This window comes from Carex rostrata, chromosome 22 (assembly GCF_964058835.1).
Source record: "Carex rostrata chromosome 22, lpCarRost1.2, whole genome shotgun sequence".
NCBI lineage: Eukaryota > Viridiplantae > Streptophyta > Magnoliopsida > Poales > Cyperaceae > Carex > Carex rostrata.
This window is the reverse complement of record NC_135939.1, coordinates 4,990,784-5,016,155: the sequence shown is the minus strand read 5'-3', so window position 1 is coordinate 5,016,155 and position 25,372 is coordinate 4,990,784. Positions and strand designations below refer to the sequence as shown.

Below are 25,372 nucleotides of genomic sequence, written 5' to 3'. Positions count from 1 at the left end.
ACGGATATGGAATTGAATTTTACTGATCGGCAGGATTAAATAGCACGACAGAATTCAATATATAGTAGTAAAAGAAAACCCCAAAAGTTCTCTTTATTTACAAAACAATGCCATCATTAAATGGTCTCTTTCAAAAGCTGCCATGGGAGAGAAATGGAGAAAGGAGGAAAGACGAAGGGTTGGCGCTGAAATTCACAGAAGCGAAGAGAAGAGAAGGCAAAGCAAAAACAAAAAATTGTCTCTGAAACTCACAGCAACTCGGCGACTCGGCTCACTCTTCAGGTATCCCTCCGCCTCTTCTTCCTCTTCAGCCGCGACTTCTCCTTCAGCGATGAGGGCAACCACGTAATTTTAGTTTGGCGAAATCATTTCTCGCCAAATACCTCCATTTTTCCAGTGATTTCGTTAGAGAAAATATCACCTCTTAAATCCTGTTAAATGAAATCATCTCTCTTCTAAGCTTTCGTTCCGATCAACCAACGAGCTAGAATTCCGATTCCATTTCTAGTTTGAACAAGAAACATGTCATTCCGATCAGAGGGTTAAGTGGCCAGATCCGTCCGACCGTGAGAAAATCAGGAGGAGAGAGAAAAGAGAGAGGAAGAGGAGAGAGATAGAGAGGAGCACGGATAACAAGGATTTTGATTAGCACCAGAAAATCAGGAAAAGGTTACGAAAACTACTTCCTTTCTGCTAGATTGCGTGCCACTGTCTCAGCCGCACCTATGAATGAGGAGGTGCCACCTCGAATCCGGTGGAGAAAGGGAGTCTCAGCCTTACCTATGAAGGAGGAGGTGCCACCTCGAATCCGGTGGAGAAAAGGAGAAATTATTGGATGTGGAACATTTGGCCCGGTTTTCATGGGGATGAATCTTGATTCTGGAGAGTTACTTGCCGTGAAACAGGTTAGGATGCTTATTTGGGATCTGGATTGGGGATTGGGTTAGAGTATGGTTGGGGCATCATTTTGTTTTTTTTTCTTGATTTGACTTCATTTATCTAGGTTTGTATGGAGACGAGCAACGATTCTGAAGAGGAAGCCCAAGTAAGCTTCTTTTTATATTTCAAAATTAGAGGTCATTTGTGCGTGCTATCATTTGTGTTATTGTGAGGGTTTTGTATTTTCTCTGTATAGGCTCCTCATATAAGGGAACTGGAGGAAGAAGTGAAGCTTCTGAAAAACCTTTCACATCCAAACATTGTTGCAAGTGAAGTGGCTTATTACTCAATTTTTTCATTATTTCTTGATCGTGAATTTGTAATATTTATTTCTGTGCATTTTTTTCCTATTCCTTTTGTTTGCAACAGGGATACTTGGGTACTGTCAGAGAAGGAAACACATTGAATATCCTATCGGAGTTTGTTGCCGGTAGATCAATTTCGTCTTTGCTACGCAAATGTGGATCTTTCCCTGAAGCTGTGGGTATCATTTAATTTTGTTAAAGACTTTGATCTTTGAATGAAAAGATGTCAAAAATTAATTTACCTTCTTCTTCTTGTGTTTTATTTATCAAAATAGGTTATAAGAATGTACACAATGCAACTATTGAAAGGGCTGGATTACCTCCATCAGAACAAAATTATTCACAGAGACATAAAGGCATAACTCCTACCTTATCAATTTGTATGATTACTACTTCAACTTGCTGTTGGCAGAAGTTTTCTCACATTATTTTGTCGTCTTTCAATTCAGGGAGCAAACATTCTTCTGAGTGATAAAGGATGTATTAAGCTTGCTGATTTTGGGGCTTTTAAGCAAGTTTTGGTAAATATTTGCAAATACTTCAGATTTTAGATTCTGCAGTTATTGTTTAAAGGTTTGATTTTTCAATTTGCTGAGCCGCAAAATTTTAAAATGGCAATATTCTCTAAAACAATAATTCATGCTCTCACAAACCACAACATTTATATCATTCCTTCCTGAATTTATTAAGATATTCCAAAACTACCCCTCATTTTTTTCTTCTATTTATACCAAAGCATTATGAATTTTAGACAACGATGATAAATATCAAGTCACTAAAAGGTTCGCTATTCTGGATGGCCCCTGAAGTTATTGTACAGGCCAGCCATAGCTTGTAAGATTCTCATATCTCCTTTTTTTCTTCAGTTATAACCTTTTCTCTTTTAAAAATAGCAATGGAGCATGAAGATATTTCATTTGTATCCCCCTGAGTTTACGGGCAAATTATAAAGCTTAATAGGTGCTTTATTAGTCTATGTACCAGAACTTTTTTGAGCTTCAATTAAACTCGGCTATATAAAAAGTAACGAAAAATGAATTATGGGGAATTTGGGAACTAAATTTCTAGCAGCCTTTTTAGGCCCATATGTTGGTCAATCATACTTTTAACTAGACCCATCTTGTTAGCACCTGATTAAGTCGGACATGTATATATATAAATATATATATTAAGTGTAAGTGTGTACATATTCTTAAATATCTTATTTTCTGCTAATTGTCGCCTTCCTCTTTTATGCTTCTAATAAATTGCAAATTTGAATTAGCTCGGCTGACATCTGGAGTGTGGGTTGCACGGTAATTGAGATGGCTACTGGTAAGCCACCATGGAGCAGCCAGTTTCAAGAGGTAAGCTCATTATTTTTTGTTTTTACAGCACAAAAACCTAGATTATTCCCATGGGTATGCTATTGATAAATCAGTATTTCAATTAACCTAGTTTGGTATGCATTTTCTGGGCTTAAGTGTGAATTGAATTCTGAATGTAAACTGAGACAAAGTTTTATGTTATACTGACTGCTGAGATATTCAGACTGCATTTCAGGCCATCTGTGCCTATAACAAAGCTAAGGGTTAATTTAAGGAAAACGGAACAGAATTGAGGCTTACTAACACAAGTAAGAGTTGTCTGAGGATGGTCTGGGATAATTTATAAAAATGGTGGCTTATAAGCAATACATTATAATTTCCTGTTAAAAACTCCTTGATCCTTGTTTCAATTTAGCTCCTTTTTTTGTATCTTTTTGTATGTACTTCAGGTTTCTGATGCTTTATTTCATGTGGGGCTCAAAAAGTCACACCCACCAATACCAGAGCACCTCTCTTCAGAAGCCAAGGATTTTCTTCTCAAATGCTTGCAGAAGTATGGTTTCCAGTTCATTGCCTGTTATTTTTTAAACGACCTATGGTTTATTATTTTGCATGGATTTGAAACTAAAGAAGATTTTATTCTCATGGACAAATATTGTAGAAAATAAAATAGAAGCTTAAAGCAAAAAATAAATTGCTTATTCTTTATTCTATGTGTACCAAAATAGATGCCAATAAGAATTTCTTTTTTGAATTTTTTTTTTCTCAAAATAAACAGTATCAGAGTAAATGTCACAACTACTTCTAAATTGAGTTATTTTTTGTGATGTCAGGGAACCTGGCTTGCGCCCAACTGCAAGTGATTTACTACAGGTACTTCATGTGTGACTATCTTTTACCTTAATAATTCAGATAATTTTGTTATAAGTACATAATCAACAAAGTATATTCTTGTTTTCACTCAGCATCCATTTGTAACGGGACAACTTGAAGATGTCCATCAGTTGAATCGTGCAGGCAGCAAGGTGAGCTTGAATTGAGTAATATTAAAGCGTTATTTGGTTTTAGTTTTTTATTCTTTCTTCTTTTTTTGCCTTGTAATTGGTTAATTGAGAGTATATTGAGGCTTATGCTAAATTGCAGAGAACTGGACCGAGGGAGGCTTAATTTTTCAATTGGATTAAATGAGGCAAAATTATTTTGGATTGAATCCTAATTAATTGAAATATTCAGGGTCATTGAGATTTAATTGCCTTGATTTGGAAGGGGGGGGGTAGTAGGTAACAGTTTGACTACCAGCTCAAGTTGCAATCAGAAATTTCCACCGTTTTTTGGCATTAAAGTATTCTGTGGGTATATACGGAGAAGTTGTTCTACTGTATGCTGACATGCTATTATCACTACAGGAATCCGGCAATAATGTGCCAAGCACAAACAAAACACAGACATGCAATATGTGAGAACCCTCTTTTGTTATTGTTTTTTTATTACTTATTTATTTTTTTGACATGTATATATATATCCGGCAATAATGCATTTAAAGTTTGAACATGATTTTAGAAATGATATAAACTCAAAATCTATCTCGCCTCACTGTATACAATAGTTCCAACTTTCACTTGAGACATCTGTTTTAGTTTAGCAATTATAGCAGTATTAATATTATTGCAACTATATGGGAACTACACTGATACTTGGATTGTAATCATATTTTGCCTAATTACCCAACGATGTCTTGCATTTTTGGTGGACTCTTTGATTTTTGTACATTATTAAGCAGTGGCACGATCATAGAGACTGAAGGTTTCACCGGCAAGGTCAGTATGGGAAACCAGTAATGATGATGATGATGATATGTTATGTGATGCTTTCATTGTTTCGGTGCTAGATCTTACTTTTCTCTTTAAGGATCTTTTTTATACTCTGAGAATTAACACTGTAAAAGTCAATAATTGTAGAATTCCTCTCCCAAATAAACTAATAGGAAATATTACAAGTATGCGAAAAACACTATCCTTTTTACTTGAAAACTGGACATGCTTAATCTAGATAGCTCCTATCAGTTGATTAAACATATAAAACAAAAGGCATTTTATTTATGTAATAGAACTCGACAATTCTATGGTGGTTTGGAGTTATTTGTGACATCATCAATATATTGGGTCATTGGGTTAATAAAGCTTGTCATATTTCTTACAATATATTGGGTCATTTGACTATAGAGGACCTGTGAAAGGATAATTCTGGGTCACATACTGGACGATTAGTCTCTCACCCACAAATTTTTTCATGGATTTTAGACATTTCTTGAGTCGGCAGGAGCTGTCTCCGGTGGCCCTGCAGTGCTTGAATAGTATAATGTATCCCCCTTCTATAGATTATATTCTATTTTGATGTAATGTGGATTGTACCAACATTTATATGCATGTTTATTTATTGTTGCATGACTGATGCTTGTGATGATTATTTATGCTTCCGTTTTTTTTTGATGTTATTGTGTTTATTTAGCCTTGTGTGTTTATTGATTTAATAAATATAAGGCGAGGCTTGATTGCACCTTAATTCAAAATTTATGAATTGGGGTGTGACATGAAGAAAATAATCAATTAAATTAACAGTATTGAAAAGTCTCTCAATCTATAGGTTTTGTACATTTAATTAATGGAGAGAATTTCTTCCATCTTATAATCAATGATCTATCTTGAGTAAAGCTAGGGTGTGACATGCTCACCAAGAAAGTTTGGTGAGCATAACTCCAAAAGTATATCGGATCAACGTCAAATGCCGAATCCAAACTGTTGAAATCCATGTGCTTCATGAGTGATGCATATACATGCAAAATTTTGAAAGTTTCGAGTTTATTTGCTACACGGTCAAGTGGTCAAAGAAACAAACATTTTATTATAAGTTATTTTATATATTCAATTTTTATTATTTCTTTGACCACTTGACCGTATAGCAAATAAACTCGAAACTTTCAAAATTTTGCATGTATATGCATCACTCATGAAGCACATGGATTTCAACGGTTTAGATTCGGCATTTGACGTTGATCCGATATACTTTTGGAGTTATGTTCACCAAACTTTCTTTGTGAGCATGTCACACCCTAGCTTTACTCATCTATCTTATATCCCTATCAGTGATTAAAACAGACATTCTTTGCGAGAGATTGTTTAGCTTTGATGTGAAGAAATTTTTTTAAAAAAAAATCAATTAAATTGATGGGAAGAACTTTTTCCATCTTCTAATTAATGGATCCGATATATCCCTATCAGTGATGATAACATCAATTAGTTATGCTCTTTATGATGAAATTCTAATATGTAGTGGGCTCAATAAAATATGAGGGGGGGTTTCAATACCTTATGACTTTCATATCTCATATTATATATTTTTGTTTTTGAAGTCCAAATTATTGATTCGAACCGCTCAACATGATATCCATACTAAAATATGTTTGGAAATAAAATTTTATAATTTGTGAAAAGAATTACTATTTTATTAAAAAAGGTATGAAATCCCGTTTTCAAAAACAATGATTTTGTACCTATCTATAAAAATAATATAAAATTTGATTTCCTAGCATATTTTAATATAGATATCATGTTCAACGGTTCGGATCAACAATTTGAACTTTGAATACAAAATTAAAAAATATGAAGCATAATGATGTATGAAAAGCATGAACCTCCTCATAAAATATACTTTTTAATATTTTTTCTTCCCAGATCAGAAACTTAAAAAAAATAAATAAAAACTTAGATGTCAGATTTTGAATGTTCAAGGGCTACCTTTACTATTGTCATCGTCAGTACCATTAAATTGAACTTGTCCATGATAAATAATTGATATAAATTGAAGTCAATTCACCTTCATTAATTTTTTTACAAGATCGAAATAATTTATATGATATTTTATTTTTCTTAAGTATAAGTTATAAACAATAATTGAAAATTAACTCTCATGTTTTTATTAGACTTCTCACTATTACTTCCCCAGCATTTTGAAAATTAATAGAGCGAAATTAGCTTTAAGATATAAAATCTACATATATTTATATGGGCCAATTTTGGTTTATAAGATGCATAGTATTCATTTTATATTTTCAAGTGAATTATATTTGTCATTCTCTTATTGGCAGGAGTGCGTATCCGTCCAGGTACCTGAGGTGCAATTTAAAAGAACAAACGGCTCAGATTAATCCCAATCGGACCAAACTCAATTCGGAACCGGCCGGGTCTATAAGGGGGGTTTGCTTTGAGATTCGTGCCACATAAAAAGAACGGTTCAGATTTATGGCTTGCACCTCAGGTGGAAGCATATAATTGTCCACAGACTTTTGTTCACCATTTGTCCACATATTTGACTTGTGCAAATACTGTAAAACTACTTCTACATGCTGTATAATTATACAATATATCACATAAAATATATCAGTTAATCACAAAACATCCAGCAACTATTTGAAGTGATCCCATGATAGTTAGAAACAGATTGCAACTTCCACAACAGGACAAAAAAAAAATACTTTCAAATTGTACTTTCGGAAGTTGCAGTTATAAGAAGTTATTAGTAGTTATTTTGACAAAAAAGTGATAAAAAGGCAAAATAATGAATACTGTAAAATTATCAAGTTAAACTGTGAAAACAAAAGACAAAAACTATATATTTACCAAATTGTAAAATTAGCAGATGAAAATAATAAAATAAAATGTTAAAAAATGAAAATTTCAATATTGTAAAATTATCAAGTTAAACTGTGAAAACAAAAGTTAAAAACTATAAATTTACCAAATTATAAAAATAACAGATGAAAAAGATAAAATAAATATTAAAAAATATTAATTTTCAATACTGTAAATTTATCAAGTTAAACTATAAAAACAAAAGGTAAAAACTATAAATGTACCAAATTGTAAAATTAGCAGATGAAAACGATTAAATTGTATTTAAAAAATATGAAATTTCAATACTGTAAAATAGTCGATCAAAACTGTGAAAACAAAGACCAATACTGTAAAATTGCTATATCTAATCTATAAATCCAGAACATTCAGAATAAAAACACAAAAAATAAAAATAACAATAGCTCAATACTGTAAACTGACACATCTTTAATACAAATATAACGATTCCAACTGTAACACAATTGCTTAACAAAACACATCAGTTCAACACCATCTGTTCAATTGTAAAATAAACAAGTTGTTTTAAATACTATAAAACCACAAGATCCATATTGTAAAACTACAAAGTGAATACTGTAAAATAACCCGATTATGCTCCAGATCGCCTAACTCTTATCTCTCTTTCTCCAGATCACCTCACTCTCATCTCTCTCCACCAGATCGCCTCTCTTAGATTGTCGTACGCTCGTACTCTCGTACTATTCGTCGCCTCTCTTAGAGAAGAAAGAGCCGATGAGTAGTCTCACGCTTGTACTCCATCGGTGCCGCCCGTTTGGCGCTGCTGGTCGTTAGGACAGTAGTGTTCGAAGCATGGCGGAGCGCTGCGGCCAGATCCGCTACCTCCGGCGATGTCGAGGGCGAGGTTGATTGGAGCAGCACGAGATACTTGAGTAAGGCGGAGAAGTTGAGTAATGGAGAGATCGAGAGTAGATTTGACAAAGAAAAAGTTGGGATCTTGGAGTTTAGATAGGGTAGCGGGAGAAGGTGAGCAAGAAGAAAAGAAAGAGAGAGAGAAATTCAAAAAAATGTAATCTGATCGAAAATTTGAGAAATAAAATTCGGAAAGTTACGATATATTTAAATAGAGCATAGGAGACTGTTAAAAACCATTAAAAAGTGAAAACCAGATAATGCAGTGGACAGATGATGAACAAAAGGTAATAGACAAGAACCTTTTCTCAAAATTTTATACTAATTTAGTCGGACCTCTAATTAGTTTAAATTTTAAGAAGTATTTTTCTTATGAATTATGATGTCTGATTAGTTAACGATAAAATTCTTCTCCTTTTTAACGCTGGGGAACAGCCAAGCACGACAAGACCACTTCTCGTCTTTGCTTCTAAACCACTAGATCTTGTCAAGATGTGCACGACTTGAATCCGTCGGTTCGTAGCGACCAACTTTTTCCTGTACTTTTTTTCATAGCAGTAGTTGTATGAACTTCTATATAGCGAGTTGTATCTGATGGTTATTGGGTTGAAAGAAATCTATGCAATACAAGCTGCATTGGAAAAAAAAAAAAACGTAGCGAAATCATTTAGAAAAGCACTCAACGCATATGCAGTGGTAGTGCCCCTCCCTAAGGTACCTGACCGTATAGAATACTCACAGCCGGACCTGTCTATTTGGAATATGGGGTCCACTTTAAGATTCTTCCCCTTATTCGTGTCATATAAAAATGGACGATTGAGATCTCATTCTACACAGTCAGGTTTTGCCCTGGATCTGAATTCCATGGAGCAGTCCACATCACACGTGCATGTCAGCATGTGACGCCTAATGAAAGATTAAAACCAGTTTCCGAATGGAGAACTGGAAGCAACTGGGACCGCTCGATCTTCTTCACCGAAAAATAGGATGAGCTGGACACCGTTCATCGCCTTCTGGGAGGACGAGCCTAGCACCAGAGCCCTGGAGAACGAATCCTAATCACCCCAGGTACCTGAGGTGCAAGTGATAAATCCGGACCGTTATTTTTACTTGGCACGAATCTTAAATCATAGCCCTACAGTTTCCATAAGCACCGGATCAAATTTGACTCAGCTGAGATTAATTTAGGCCGTCTGTTTTTTTAGATTGTAGCTCAGGTACCTGGGGGGACACAGACTCCTGGAGAACTTGTATACTTTTCTCGGAAATAAATTTGCTGTGATCCGTAGGGACCTGCTATTCGAAATCTAACATTTTATTTGTTTTGAGATCCGTGTATATAAACAAATTTTATTGGAATTCGTGCATTCCAAAAAATTGAAAGGTTAGATTTAGAATAGCAGGGTCCTACAATTCCTATGGATCACAGCAGATTTAGTTTCTACTTTTCTTTCATGTTATTTTAGTTAGTTTCCGTATAAGCCTGTACAGCCTTCAAAATCGATATGTACTTTGTGCTGCGTTTATCGAAATTTTTATTAATACCACTGTCAAAAAAAAAAAAATTATAAATTATGAAGATTTCAAAAAATAACAGAATCTTTAAGTTAATATGCGGCTTCATTCTTGGAGGGGCAACAGATTAACGTTGAGTCTCTCAAAAATCCAAAAATACACTGTAATATATTACTGATATTTAGGTTTTTGAGGAACTGCAGATTAACTTGAAGGCTTTGATATTTTTCGAATTCTCTAATTTTAGTGGTGTTTTTTTTTAAATGCTATTAATAAAATTTTTGAATGCGTTTATTAACCTTTTTGTGTTTTGCCCCCCTATTCTTAGAATTCGCAACCGTTCAATACATTATGTCCGAATCTCACAGCTCAAATAATACTGGCTCCCTGCGCTATTCCGGAAGCTGATATGAGTACCCGCGTTACAGTACCCGCACCTAAACTGCTATAACTGTTTGTGGGGACCAAACTGCCATAACTGCACTTCAGATCTATAACTCTTTTTTTAATATTAATAGTAAAATCTTGAAGTATGTAGTCCAAAGAACACAAGTATTTATATCTATATAGTAAACAATGTAAATGATAAATTAATTATTTTTAAATAATCGTACCCGCACTTTTTTTTGAAATGTCTGATGTCGTACCCACACCTAAACTGTCATAATTGCTTGTGGGGACCGCAACTGTTCCAGATCTGTAACTTTATTTTAAAGTATTAATAGTCAAATCTTGAAGTATATAGTTCAAAGAACACAAGTATTTATATCTATATAGTAAATAATGTAAATGATAAATTAATTATTTTTAAATAATCGTACCCGCATCTTTTTTTGAAATTTCTGACGTCGTACCCGCACCTAAACTGCCATAATTGCTTATGGAGACCGCAATCGTTCCATATCTATAACTTTTTTTTTAATATTAATAGTCAAATCTTGAAGTATATAGTTCAAAGAACACAAGTATTTATATCTATATAGTAAACAATGTTGTAATTTTTACATAACTGCTTGTGGGGACCTAAACTGCCATAATGTTGTAATTGGATCCCCTTCTTTTTACATATGACACTGAAAGTATTAATATCTAAGTATTGAAAGTATTTATATATATGCACTGAAGTATTTATTTTTATGAGGTCAACTATTTTTGTTAGAGAAATGTTGACGCGGAATTAGTGCCGAGGCTTTGAAATGGTACTGCTGGGATTTTAGAATAATAATTATTTGAGACTATATAATATCTTTTTAGAATAATAATTAGTGGGGACCATAATATATTATTCCTCTAAATACAGTTACTGTAGCTCGGGTACTGTGCGAGTACTGTAGCGCATCAGAAATGATTATTCATTCCCGAATAGGCACCGGACACGTCGGTGATGCAAAGTATGAGATATCTCAGAGGATACGCACTCCTATTCTTGTGAAGAATGCTTTTTGTAATAACATTTCTGCTGATAAGAAACAACCTGGGTTCACTTGCTTATAATTGTTAATTAGTTTACATATATTAACTACAAAAAGACCAAATTAATTGGTTACAAGAAAATTTATGAATAATTGAATCAAGAAAACAAATAATGTTTAAACAATCTGAAACAATTTAGGCACTTGATAGTACCAAAAAAAATGCTTGCGGTTTGATTCAATAATAAGTGAAATAATTGCGACATCCAAAATCAGACTTTCATAAAAATAAAAATGTATATTTTTGGTGCAGTACTTTTTCAGAACCATTTCATCTTAATATTCAAAAAGTCTGAATGTCAAACAATAAATTGTCCTGTTGCTTTTGTTCCATGTCAAGAGCAATGCATGAAAAAAGAAAATTTATAAATTTTAGGACATGTTCGGTTCCCACTGAAAATTCATTGGGATTTAATTCCAAAATGGTGTTCGATTAACTATCATAAGAAAAAAAATGCGTTGCAATATCCGTGCCACGTCATAATTTTCATGAGAAATTTAAAATTCATTTGAAGTTTTGAACCTCAATTTTTTTTTTCCCACACATCAAGGACAGTAATCTTTTGTGTGAAATTGACAAAAGAATATTAATCACGGATATTTTGTGTCACCTCACTATATAGCAGCATATAAATTTTCTTTAAAAAGTGTTGAATGAAGTTATATATTTAGCCCATTAATATTTCAACAAATTATATTGATAGAGATATAGTCAATCAAAGTAAATTTTAATCTTAAGTAATATATAACCTAAGAACTAGATTTTGATCTAATGACAAAAACACGTGATCTCTAATATAAGAGGTTATGGGTTCGAAATTCAGATGAGAGTTGTTACTTATTGTAATAACAAGAGTATGAAATTTAAAGGATTGATTTTCATCTTTCTTTCCAAAAAATTATATATATAATATTATTGACAATAGCAATACCACTAAGAGAATGTAGATATAATATAACATATATACAATCTAAAATCTATAGTTTTCTATGATAATTTTTACAATACAATCGAACTATTTATTTCTCGAAATTTTTATTAATATTCAATATTAAATAAAAAATAATACAAATACCCAATATTGTTCAAAAATTTTAAAAATGCTCATGCCATCGAGTTTCTCAGAGCCTGAATTTTTTTCTGAGCCGCTGAAAAACTCGATGGCCGAATAACATAATTTTAACCAAATTGATTTACATGGTTTCTGTCAGAAACCGGGTTTAAACATTTATGTTTTTTTTATTTAATTAGAATTTTTTATTTTTAATTAAAATATTATAATTTTTTATATTTTTTCGAAAATAAATGAAATACTGTATAATTTAATTTCCGATTTTTTTATTTATATCCAAAAAATAAATTAAATTACAAAAAATAACCACTGCGGCGTTGAAATTTGAAAACTACCCAATTCGGTTATCCAGTAACCAGATTTTTATTTTTTTTCCGGTTACCCAATTCCCGGATTAGTGAAATGGGTCCGGTTATTGGTTAACCGGAAATGTGAAATGGGTCCGGTTATTGGTTAATCGGAAATGAGCAAAATATTTGATATGTATATGTCCGATTAATGGTGCACCGGTTTTGTTTTTTTTTTTGTTTTTTTATTTTAACAGAAATTTTTTTTTTTAACAGAATTTTTTTTTGTATTAAAATATTAGAAATGTTGAATATATTTCTTTGAAAATAGATGGAATACAATATAATTTGATTTATTAGAAAGACTGCAACAAATAACCCAGATCAATATTTTTCAGATCGGATTTTTCGCGGCTATAAGAAAAATTAATATATTTCTTTATGTATTATTGGAAAAAAATAAAAATGCTTAGATTCCGAGTTATTGATCCCGGTTCAAAAGTCACTTCTAAGTAATCTAGAAAATATTATGATCTTTCTAATAGATTTAATTTATTAAAAGTTGTATCTATTTTGAAAAAAAATAAAAACTTTAATTTATTTAATGATTGTTATTCAAAAATAATTCTCAAAATAGATACAACTTTTAATAAATTAAATGTACTAGAAAGATCATAATATTTTCTAGATTACCTAGAAGTGACTTTTGAAACGGGATCAATAACTCGAAATCTAAGCATTTTTATTTTTTTTCCAATAACACATAAAGAAATATATTAATTTTTCTTACAGCCGCGAAAAATCTGATCTGAAAAATATTGATCCGGTTATTTGTTGCAGTCTTTCTAATAAAATAAATTATATTGTATTCCATCTATTTTCAAAGAAATATATTCAACATTTCTAATATTTTAATACAAAAAAAAAATTATGTTAAAAAAAAAAAAAAAAAACACAAAACCGGTGCACCATTAACCGGACATATACATATCAAACATTTCCATCATTTCCGGTTAACCAATAACCGGACCCATTTCACTAAACCGGGAATTGGGTAACCGGAAAAAAAATAAAAATCCGGTCACTGGATAACCGGATTGGGTAGTTTTCAAATTTCAACACCACAGTAGTTATTTTTTGTAATTTAATTTATTTTTTGGATATAAATAAAAAATCGGATTTAATTTACTAGAAAGATCGCAACAAATAATTTCGATCAACATTTTCAATCGAAATTTTTTGCAGCTGTAAAAAAAATTAAAATATTTCTTTTTGTGTTACTAGAAAAAGTTAAAAAAAAATGAATTTGAGTTATTGATACCGGTTTAAAAGTCACTTCTAAGTAAATAATGAAATTATTATGGTCCTTCTAGCACTTTTAAATTCCAATATACTTCATCTATTTTTCTGGAAGCTATTTTATATTTTTAATATTTTAATATTTTTCTAAAATCACCTATAAGAAAATAGATAGAATAACTTAGAATTTGATTGTATTAGAAGGAACACAATAATTTTTTTATTTACCCATAAATGACTTTTGAACCGGGATCAATAACTCAGATTTAAAATATTTTTATTTTTTTTCTAGTAAGACACAAAAAATATTTTAATTTTTCTTATAGCTGCAAAAAATCTCGACTGAAAAATGTTGACCGTTTATTGCAGTCTTTCTAGTAAATTAAATTATATAGTATTCCGTCTATTTTCAAATAAATATAAAAAATTATAGTATTTTAATAGAAACAAATAAAAGAATCACAAAAATTTCTAATTAAATAAAAAACATAAATGTTAAACCCGATTTCTGACAAAAACCATGTAAATAAAAAAATTATGTTATTCAGCCGTCAAGTTTTTGGGCAGCTCAAACAAAATTCAGCTGTTGAGAAAATCGGTGGCCTGAGAATTTTTAAAATTTCTGAAAAATCCTAAGCATTTGTATTAACTTTTATTTAATATTAGATATTAATAAAAATGACGGATTCATTTCCGTATATACTCCGACGTGATTTTTACCCATGAGTTTTTTTAAATTGAATTCTAAGATCCCATGCTCATATTATTTTTATCCCATATTATCTCGTACTAGCCGAATAATATTTTGTACGAGATCATGAATAATCAAACAAAGAAAAAACACCCTAAGCAGAAAAAAAAAACTATTACGTGTCTATGTTTTTATATCTTGATTTGTTGGATTATTAATTCAACATTGGACTAATGTAAAATAATTTTGTATTGTACACTGTCAATTTTATGCCCAATTAAAAGTCGTCATATGCATTATATAATTTATTAAACATTAATGTATCATATAGAGTGTGGACGTTTAATCTGTATAACTTAAGATGTAATATTCAATTTAATGATGAACTGAATTGAATAATTACAACATAAGACAGACAGAAATTTCTTGGGCTGTATATATATGATTTTGTCCATCATTTTTATGATAATTCTATAATTTTCTATGATAATTCTCTAAAATCTATAATTTTCTATGATAATTCTCACAATACAATCCAACCATTCATTTTTCCGAAATTTTTATTAATATTTAATATTAAATAAAAATTAATACAAATATCCACAATTTTTTAGAAATTTAAAAAATGCTCAGGCTACCGAGTTTCTCAGCTGCTGAATTCTTTTCTGGATCGTTGATAAACTCGATGGCCGAATAATATAATTTTAACCAAATTGATTTACACGGTTTCTATCAGAAACCAGGTTTTAACATATATGTTTTTTTTTTAATTTAATTAGAAATTTTTATGAACTTTTTATTTTTTCTATTAAAATATTAGAAATATTTTTATATTTAATTGAAAATAGATGGAATACTATATAATTTAATTTACTAGAAAGACTACAACAAATAACCTGGTCAACATTTTTAGGCGGGGTTTTTTGCAACTGCAAGAAAAATTAAAATATTTCTTTGTGTGTTACTGAAAAAAGTTGAAAATGTTTTGAATCCGAGATATTGATCCCGGTTCAAAAATCACTTCTGAGCAAATAAAGAAATTATCATTGTCCTTCTATTACATTCAAATTCTAAGGTACTCCATCTAATTTTCTAGAAGCAATTTTATATTTTTGATATTTAAATATTTTTTAAAATCACTTCTAAGAAAATAGATAGAATAATTTAAAATTTGAATGTATTAGAAGGACCACAATAATTTGTTTACTTGCCCATAAATGGCTTTTGAACCAGTATCAATAACTCATATTTAAAATATTTTTATTGTATTCAATAACACACATAAAAATATTTTTATTTTTCTTACCGCTGCAAAAAATCCCGACTGAAAAATGTTGACCAAGATTATTTATTGTGGTCTTTCTAGTAAATTAAATTATATAGTATTACATCTATTTTCAAAAGAAGTATAAAAATATTTATAATATTTTAATTGAAAAAAAATAAAAGAATCATGAAAAATTTCTAATTAAATAAAAAAAAATGTTAAAACCAAGTTTTTGACAGAAACCATGTAAATAAAAAAAAATATATGTTATTCTACCATCAAGTTTCTAGACAGATCAAAAAAGAATTCAGCTGCTGAGAAACTCAACGGCCCAGAGATTTTTAAAATTTCTGAAAAATCGTGAATATTTGTATTAACTTTTACTTAATATTGAATATTAATGAAAATGCCGGATTCATTTCCGTATATATTCCGACGTGATTTTTACCCGTGAGTTTTTTAAAATTGAATTCTAAGATCCCATGCTCATTTAATTTTATCCCATATTATCACGTACTAGCCGAACATGTTTATAGAATATTTTGTACAAGATCAATAATCAAACAAAGAAAAAACACCCTAACTTCAGTTCAGAAAAAAATAAAATAATAACTATTACGTGTCTTTGTTTGTATATCTTGATCTTCTAAACAAAATCTCAGAAATTACACACTTTGTATGTGTGTCTCTTCTAACACAGAAAATGTTAAACATGAAAAAAATAATACAGATTTTGTAATTGCACCAATGATTATGGCAACTTCAAGGCACGACAAGGCAGCGGTAGCACTGTCCAAATTTTATATTTATTTCAGTATTTACTTTGGTCAAGGTTTCGGTTGATAGTTGTAAATTCCATTCACGAGTACATGTCCCTACGGCCTACGCTTTTTACCAAATCAAAAACGGATCTGAATTATCCGCTCCGAATCCGTTTACTTTTACTTTCTGTATCCGAATAAAACAGAACTGATAGTATCCGGATATATATACGGATAATTTATTAAAAGAGGAAAAAATACAGGGATACATATACGAGTATCTTCAAAAATTGATAAACGGAGGGAATATCCGAATACATCTGAATTCCAATCGGATCCCATTATTTGGGCTGCGCACCCGTTCAAAAGTTGCTCTTTACCGTCTGAAAAGAACGTATTATATAACCTCTCAACTTATCCCTTCTATTGTTATTAAGTGAGGTGGAAATGGACTGGATTTTTAGGGTTATTCACCATGTTTGGTTGCGGCCTAAACAATGGAATAATTATAATAATATTTTATTTATATATAATTAGTATATTATTATTAATAATTATTATTAACATATAATTATATAATTAATATCTTATATTGTTAATATATTAAATAATTATTATAATAATATTATATAATTAATATCCTTTTATTAATAATTATTATTAATAAATAATTATATAATTATTATGTTATATTGTTAATATATTAAATAATTATGATATAATATTGTAATATATAGATGGGCTACGGTGAGTTGCGAAGTAAAATGCGTTTCTACTTCACGCTGTATTTTCATTTTGAAAGTCCAAACGACCGATCTGAACCGTTAGATGTGATCTCCATATTGAAATGTGCTTGGAGACCAAATTTTACATTTTTTGAATTTTTTTTTACTATTTATTAAGTAATTTTGAAAACTGCTGTTTTGCTGTGAACAGTAAAAAACAATAAAAATTTCTGAACCATCGCATCAATGATTTTCAAAATTGCTTAATAAATAGTACAAAAATTCAAAAAAATGTAAAATTTGGTCTCCAAGCACATTTCAATACGGAGATCATGTTGAGCGGTTCGGATCGGTCATTTGGATTTTCAAATCGCAAAATAAGAGTGTGAAGTAAAATAGTCGCTTTACATCGCAACTCACCGTAGCCCATCTCTTGTAATATATTAATATTGTGTAATTAGTATCTTATTAACGATATATAGTACTATATAATTAATATGTTATATTGTTAATATATTAAATAATTATTATAATAATATTATAATATTTTATAGTTATAATTAATATATTAATATTATATAATTAGTATCTTATTATTAATAATAATTATTAATATATAATTATATAATTAATATCCTATATTGTTAATATATTAAATAATTATTATAATAATATTATAATATATTAATATTATATAATTAATATTTCCTTATTCATAATTATTGTTAATATGTAATTATATAATTAATATGTTATATTGTTAATATATTAAATAATTATTATAATAATATTACAATATATTATAGTTGTTATTAATATATTAATATTATATAATTAGTATCTTATTATTAATAATTATTATTAATTTATAATTATATAATTAATAATTAATATTGTTAATATAGTAAATCATTGTTATCATATATTATATTTGTTATTGATATATTAATATTATATAATTAGTATCTTATTATTAATATATAATTATATAATTAATATTTTATATTGTTAATATATTAGATAATTATTTTAATAAGATTATATAATTAGTATCTTTTTATTAATAATTATTATTAATTTATAATTAATATTTTATATTATTAATATATTAAATAAATTTTAGAATAATATATAATATATTACAGTTATTGTTAATATATTAATATTATATAATTAGTATCTTATTATAAATAATTAACCAATTTAGAATTTCAAAACTTTAGTCCTCCACCAACTCTAACCAAACAAGGAATAGTTTAAGCTATAATTTAACTTTAGGCCTCAACCAAACATGAATAATTTAGACCGGCCTAAGTTGGAATAACCAATTTAGACCTCCTTTGCTTTAAGTCACAACCAAACGTGAGGATTGTATTTAGATGCACTTTAGTCTTTAGGCCCACCTTTCTCTCTAAGAGGTCAGATGTAACAAATAAATAAATCGGTTCGAATTTTCTCTTGATATGAATTCAAATAAACATATCGAATAATTTTGTGGATTAATTATTCATTTTTTTTAATATTTAAATTTTGTTAATTAATATATGTATTTTAAAGTTTATATAACGCAATATCTGACAATTCGTTTTGTATTCAGTGATTCCGTATTCGTAGATTATCCGCTCTGTATCTGTATCTATTTAAGGCGGATATGATTTTAATTTTTGATATTTGTTTACTACCTGTATTCATATTCGTATCTGCTCATTAAAAAGTAGATATAGATAAGTTATTAGCATTATCCGCTCCGTTTACACTCCAACCTATACTTCACGGTAAATAAAATTAATAATATCTTTTTGATAAAAAGCCCATAGGCAAAAATTAATAAATTTAGTATATACATATAGAGGAGGGCTCTAATGCCTCATGACTTTCATGTTCTAATCATATTCTACATCTTTATCTTCAATTTTAAAGTTAAAACAGACGATTTGAACCGCTCAATATTATATTTATATTAAAATATATCTGGAGATAAAATTTTACTATCTTTTAAAATAGATACAAAATCATTGTTTTTAGATGGACCAATTTTTGTTTGAAAAACAGTGAGTTTGTACCTACCTTAAAAAATAGTAAAAAAAATAAAAATAAAAAAATATAAAATTTGGTCTCCAAGCACATTTTAATATGGGATATCATATTGAACGGTTCAAATCGTCTATTTAAACTTTAAAATTAGAAATAAAGATGTAACACCCTGCATTTTTAATTATTTTGTACTTATTTGTAATATTAAAAAAATTACAAGGTTTAAATGTTAAAACATAAATCTTAAAAGATAAATATAAAAACCAACGTGGCACTAAGGCCACGTGGCCTCCATGCATTCATCTCCTTAACACCCTTTTAATTTGTTTCCATCTTCATATGACTCGGTTAAAAAAATAAAAACAGAGAAAGAAAGGAAAAGAAAAATAAAAGAGAAAGAGAGAAGAAAAATAGAAATATTTTGATTGTATATTCGATCGGAATTCCGACTATGTCGCGTTGATTCTGAACAAGTGTTGTATCTCGAATTGGATTCCTAAATTGATCGCTATCAGGTAACCAGACTTCTCTATAATCTGTGTTCTCGATTTGTTTGGTTTATTTGCTATTGAATTAGGTAATTATATTATGATAGCATATTTAGCTGAAATATAGGGTCTAGATACTGAAATTGTTTTTAGTGGACTGAAAATACTGGAAATCGTCTGTTTTAGTGATTTCAACTGAAATGAAACTGATTTTACTGAAAACCTAGACCCAATTAATATTATCGGTTAAATATGCATACGTAATCTGGTTTTTAATTGTGTGGATTAATCCAATCCTGTTGAAATGGTTGTTTACTGTTATTAAGCAAATTATAGAGAAGCTGAGTCGTTAAATAACTGGTTATTCGGCTTTGTAGCTGACTCCGTATTATTTCTTGTCACACCCCGGAACTAGGGGTCGTGCAGTTACGCCGTGAATATATAGATGACTATACCTTCACAAGGCAATTACGGTGTAAACCTAACATAATATCGGTTTACAACATCACCACTTATCATTTAATCCGATTTAAAATCATGTTTATACAAATACATTTATAGATTATCAAAATATACTCAATAGTATATATAAATTCGTGCAAATACTATATAATTGAAAGATTAAACAATCCCAAATCAATTCCCATTAACATTTTATACACAGTTTAAAACATAAAATGATTCATATTAAACCACAGTAAACGTTTAATATACAATTAGGTTTACAAAACCACTCGACACGGTCCGATAACATGGTTATACACAAATCCCATACCAAAACCCTATCGACATCAAAATGGACTCAATGTGAGGCATACCCTATCGCTATGCGGCTTAAACCTCACTGGTCGAGCACTCGAATCCCTTCTATTCGCGTTTACCTGCAAACACATACAAAAGAATAAAGTTCCCCGAGGGGATAGGGGGTGAGAAAACTTGTCAACCGTTTTCTCAGTGCGGAATTTAGTCAGGGCTACTGGATTTGTAAGAAATCCATTACCGGAACTAAATAAACCTGCAACGAGTTTCAATTCAACAATTCGATAAAAGAAATGCATATGCAACATATATAGAAGCAATTGAAATCTAACTCATATCACAATCAAATGAAATCGAAGAATTCATAAAATGGTTTGGTATAACAGATACAATTGCTAAGTCCGGTTACAATTGATAGATATCGACTATCCATCTCATTTGGCTTAACATTTCTCTGGTCTGGTTTATAGTCAAACATCCATATCAATTCGTCAATTTCCAATTTAGGATTGCATATCTCCCGATCATGCAACGGGTTGTCACTCTTCCAAAGAGAGACCAATAACAATCAATTATTCACAGTTTCAATCCTCCTGCTATACTCTACCTTTTTGGTATCAGTTAACCTAGCTCTGCCTTTCTCCTTGGTTACTGATACCCTCCACAATTAGGGTTATTCACCGTATGCGCATATGGGCCCTGAGACAAAGTCTAGTAGCTAGCTAGACATTGTCCCTACAATTCACTCATTTCATTCACAATTAACTTATCCTATGCCCTCTTCACATTTCAGTACTGGGGTTCCAGTCAATTATCAAGACGATAGAACAATCAATCGAATAACAATACCAACATGCTAGATCAACAATATCATATCAATTCAATTATATCATTACTTATTTTCATGCAATGCTGCAAATAATGCTAACAATAGAGATCCAACATGAGGTCGTGCACAATAAGTCAATTAACAATTCAATCGGTATATATATATAAGCACATATATATATATATATATATACATGTACCGTTATTTAATTCTAAGTAATAGAATCCAAAACAGATCCCGTGGACCCCCGCACCTGATCAAGTAGGGCACTTGGGTAGGATCCGGTATCGCTAAACTCGACGACCTCGTCTAATCCGCTAATCCTCGGTCAATCGGATCTAGGCCTAAATTACATGGCATAGCAAGTCAATTTCAATATATTTCATAATTCCTATACCCAATCGCATTCTAATACTCGTAAACGGTCAATTCAACAAATTCGGACGTTTTACCATCTTACCCTTGCAATTCACCCTTTTTTTTTTTAGGGTTTAAGTCACATTTCTTCTCAATTGGGGTTTATATCAAATAGATAGCAATAAGGAAGTCTCAATTCACTCAAACTCGTAATCACGGTCATTTACAATTCAATTCATTCAAAAGTTGGTTCAAAACCCTAATCAATTTGGGATAATCTCACCATTCGGGTTTTAGTTGGAATTGAGACATGAAATCAATCAAATAACGCTCAAGAAGCAACAAAGACATTGATTCTCGAGTTTGGTTCAATTTGGTCGGGTTTCACCGAAACCCTAAAAATCAAGGGACGAGAAAATAGAGCAAACGAGAAGAGGGATTACCAAACCAAGTGGAGGAAGGGGCGAGATTCGAGCTCCTCTACGATTTTCTCAAGTTTCGGCCAATTCCGCGGGAAATCAAACTCTCTCTCTCACTCTCTATCTCTCTCTCGTGTCTCTCTGTTGGGGCGGCCAAAGAGAAAAAGAGGAAGGGAGGGATGGCGCAGGAAAGGAAAGGAAAGGAAAGGAGGGGAAGAAAAGAATGACAAGGGGCCCCACTTGTAAGTGGTATTTTTGCAAAATAAACCCTCACTTTGTCGGATAAAACGTTATAACGTTTTGGTAAATCGTTATAACGATTCAGCTAGTGAAAAACGCAGGAAATAGTGTATAAAATGCATAATTTAATGTATAAAACATTATAACGTTTTGGTAAATCGTTATAACGATTCAGTTGGTGAGAAACGCCCTTAATTTAGTCTATAAAACGTTATAACGTTTTCTGAAAACGTTATAACGGTTTAATTGAATCCAGCCTTCATAAAATTGCCATTTTTATCAAGTTTTACAGTGGAAAACGTTACATAACGTTTTAAAAACGTTATAACGTTTTAGGAAATTTTTTTTTTTTTTTTTTTTTTTTTTTTTTTTTTTTTCACGGTGTTACATTTCTCCCTCACTTAAAAACAAAGTTCAATCCTTTGAACTTAACTACGTACCTGAACTGTCGAATAACTCTGGATATTGTTCGCGAATTTTCATTTCAAGTTCCCACGTCGCCTCTTTTTCTGAGTGTCGTCCCCACTGCACTAATACAAGTCCAATCGTTCGGTTCCTCAACCTTTGCTCTTTTCGGTCCAGAATTCGCATTGGTTCTTCTTTATACGCCAGATTCTCATCTACTCACAGGTCAGAATGATCGATGCAATGAGATGGATCCTTTACATACTTCCGGAGCTGCGATATGTGAAACACTGGATGAACTCGGCTCAAAGCCGGAGGTAACGCAAGATCATATGCCACTTGTCCCACTCGATTCTGAATTTGAAACGGACCGATATATCTCGGACTCAACTTGCCCGATACACCAAACCGATGTACTCCCCTGACTGGAGATACTCGGAGCCACACATGGTCACCCTCTTGGAATTCCAAATGCCGCCGGTGTACATCCGCGTACTTCTTTTGTCGATCTCGAGCGGACTTTAGTCGGCTCAAGATAACCTGTGTCTTTTCTGCAGCCTCTTGTATCATTTCTGGTCCTGTAGGCAAATAAGTGCCCGCGGGACCCCACCACAAGGGTGTCCGGCATGTCTCACCCGTAAGTGCCTCCAACGGTGGCATCCCAATACTCGAGTGGTAACTGTTGTTATAAGCGAATTCAACTAGGGGCAAATGATCTAACCAAGACCCTTGGAAGCTCAACGCACACGCTCGAAGCATGTATTCCAGGGTTTGAATGGTCCTCTCTGACTGCCATCCTGCACACATTGCACCACGGTTTAGCGGCTCCCGGGGTAAACCCGGAAACCACCATTTGCCCTGTTGGCTGACCCGCAGGTTGGGGTCGAGTTCCTGACCCGCTAGCTTCTTTCTTATGATCGAACTTGGGTCTCACGTTGCGGGTATTGGTCTGTTGTGCACTCCTCTTGAGATACACCTCCGTCTGCTCAGCTTGTTTCATTAGGGCAGGAACCCCAGCAGCTAATGAGTGATGAATCGCTAGGGCAATGGCCGGGTCCAACCCGTCTAGGTACTGTCTTCGGTACCTTACCAGATCCCCTTTCACATCCGGGGCATACCGTGCCAGATCAAAGAATTTCCTGTTGTATTCCTCAACCGACCTTTCACGCTGGCGGAGGTTCAGGAACTGGCTCCTCAGAGCCTCCTGATGCAGATCACTCAAATATTGCTCCCCGAACCGTTGCTCGAACCAGGTCCAAGGGATCTCTTGTTCCACTCCCTCAAATTCCATCTTCACGCCTTCCCACCAGTGTCTACCCGACTTCTCCAACAACTGCACTGCCAGCTCAACTTTATTTACCTCAGGCACCCGGCACAGGGTGAACTTAGCCTTGAGACTCACCTTCCATTCCTCCGCTTCCGGGTATCCTCCCGACCCGTCAAACCGAGGGGGCGCAAGGCGCATGAATGCCTCATAGAGTTGTCTGAACTCTTCCCCCGGTACCACTGGAATCACTGGTACGGTTGGCCCTGGTGGTCCTTGAGCCTGCTGCTCAGTTCTACGACCTCGCTCGTAGGCCGCAATTAGCATCTCTTCGAGAGTTCTCTCCATTTCTGAAAACTCAACACATTCACGTTACGACTCACAATAACTTACACTACCGTCCCAATCTAGATTACCCCACTCGCGAATCCTATCAAGTCTGGTTATGGTTCGGTCTGGTTAGGGTTTAAACCATGGCTCTGATACCAACTTAAAACTGTCACACCCCGGGACAGGGGGTCGCGCAGTTTCGTTTTAAAATGCGGTTTTGTTCATGCAGATCTATATATATATATATATATATATATTGATATATGGTTATGTGGGTGGGCCTCATTCTATTAGTCTGCGGGGGGTGGCAGGGGGGGTGGCAGGGGGGGCGGCAGCCCCCTGCGAGCGTTGTCTGAGGTTACGAAGCAAATGGTATGCAAATCCTTTAACCGACGGCCCAAATTAGTCAAGTTTCACATAATTTTCATTGAAATTCAATCCCATTATCATATGATTTGATTTAAAACAAGTTTGGTTCAAAACCGATTTGATTTGACTAAGTTATACCCAAAATAGCATTTTTCAGAATCCCCATTGCGGCCCGCAATAGGGCTATTGCGGCCCGCAACACTCCCAAAATTTCCAGCCTCTGTAATTCGCCTCTGCCTCCATTCATTGCGGCCCGCAATAGGGTTATTGCGGCCCGCAATAAGGGTACTGATTTTCATTCCTTTGCCCATTTTCGTGAAATTTCATCCCGTTTTCAAACCCGATCAAATCCCCGTATAACTAAACAATTATTCCCCATTCACTAGCAATTTTAATGACATTTAAAATGCAATTTCAACATTTAAATCATAACAACCATTTAAAACATACCGTTAGGGTTTTATAACATAATACGGTTCGATAACAACCTATACATCAAAATAACCGACTACGGGTTCAACTACACATTCAAAATGGGTACAAAAAGGGTTTGGCATAACCTATTAGCCCGGCCTACACTCACGTGTCGAGCCCGAGTCCCACTTCACTCGCGTTTACCTGCACATATCAATTCAAAGGGAAAAATTCCCGAGGGGAGGGGGTGAGAAAACCTGTC

The 25,372-nt window shown here is 32.3% G+C and overlaps 1 protein-coding gene across 4 annotated transcripts in view; it reads left to right on the top strand.

Annotated features, from left to right (window-relative positions):
* Window positions 1–25,372, top strand: part of LOC144574068 (mitogen-activated protein kinase kinase kinase NPK1-like) — a 43,076-nt gene that overhangs the window by 8,695 nt on the left and 9,009 nt on the right. Inside the window, exons 1-2 of one of the 4 annotated variants that reach the window (XM_078323915.1) lie at window positions 716–905; window positions 1,004–1,045. The exons of 1 other annotated variant lie outside the window; for it this stretch is intronic. In XM_078323915.1, the coding sequence (XP_078180041.1) occupies window positions 726–905; window positions 1,004–1,045 (222 nt within the window). In that variant the 5' untranslated portion in view covers window positions 716–725. Of the gene's footprint in view, window positions 1–653; window positions 670–715; window positions 906–1,003; window positions 1,046–25,372 lie in introns of those variants that run through there. 2 more of the 4 variants (XM_078323911.1, XM_078323914.1) reach the window with 2 other exon arrangements.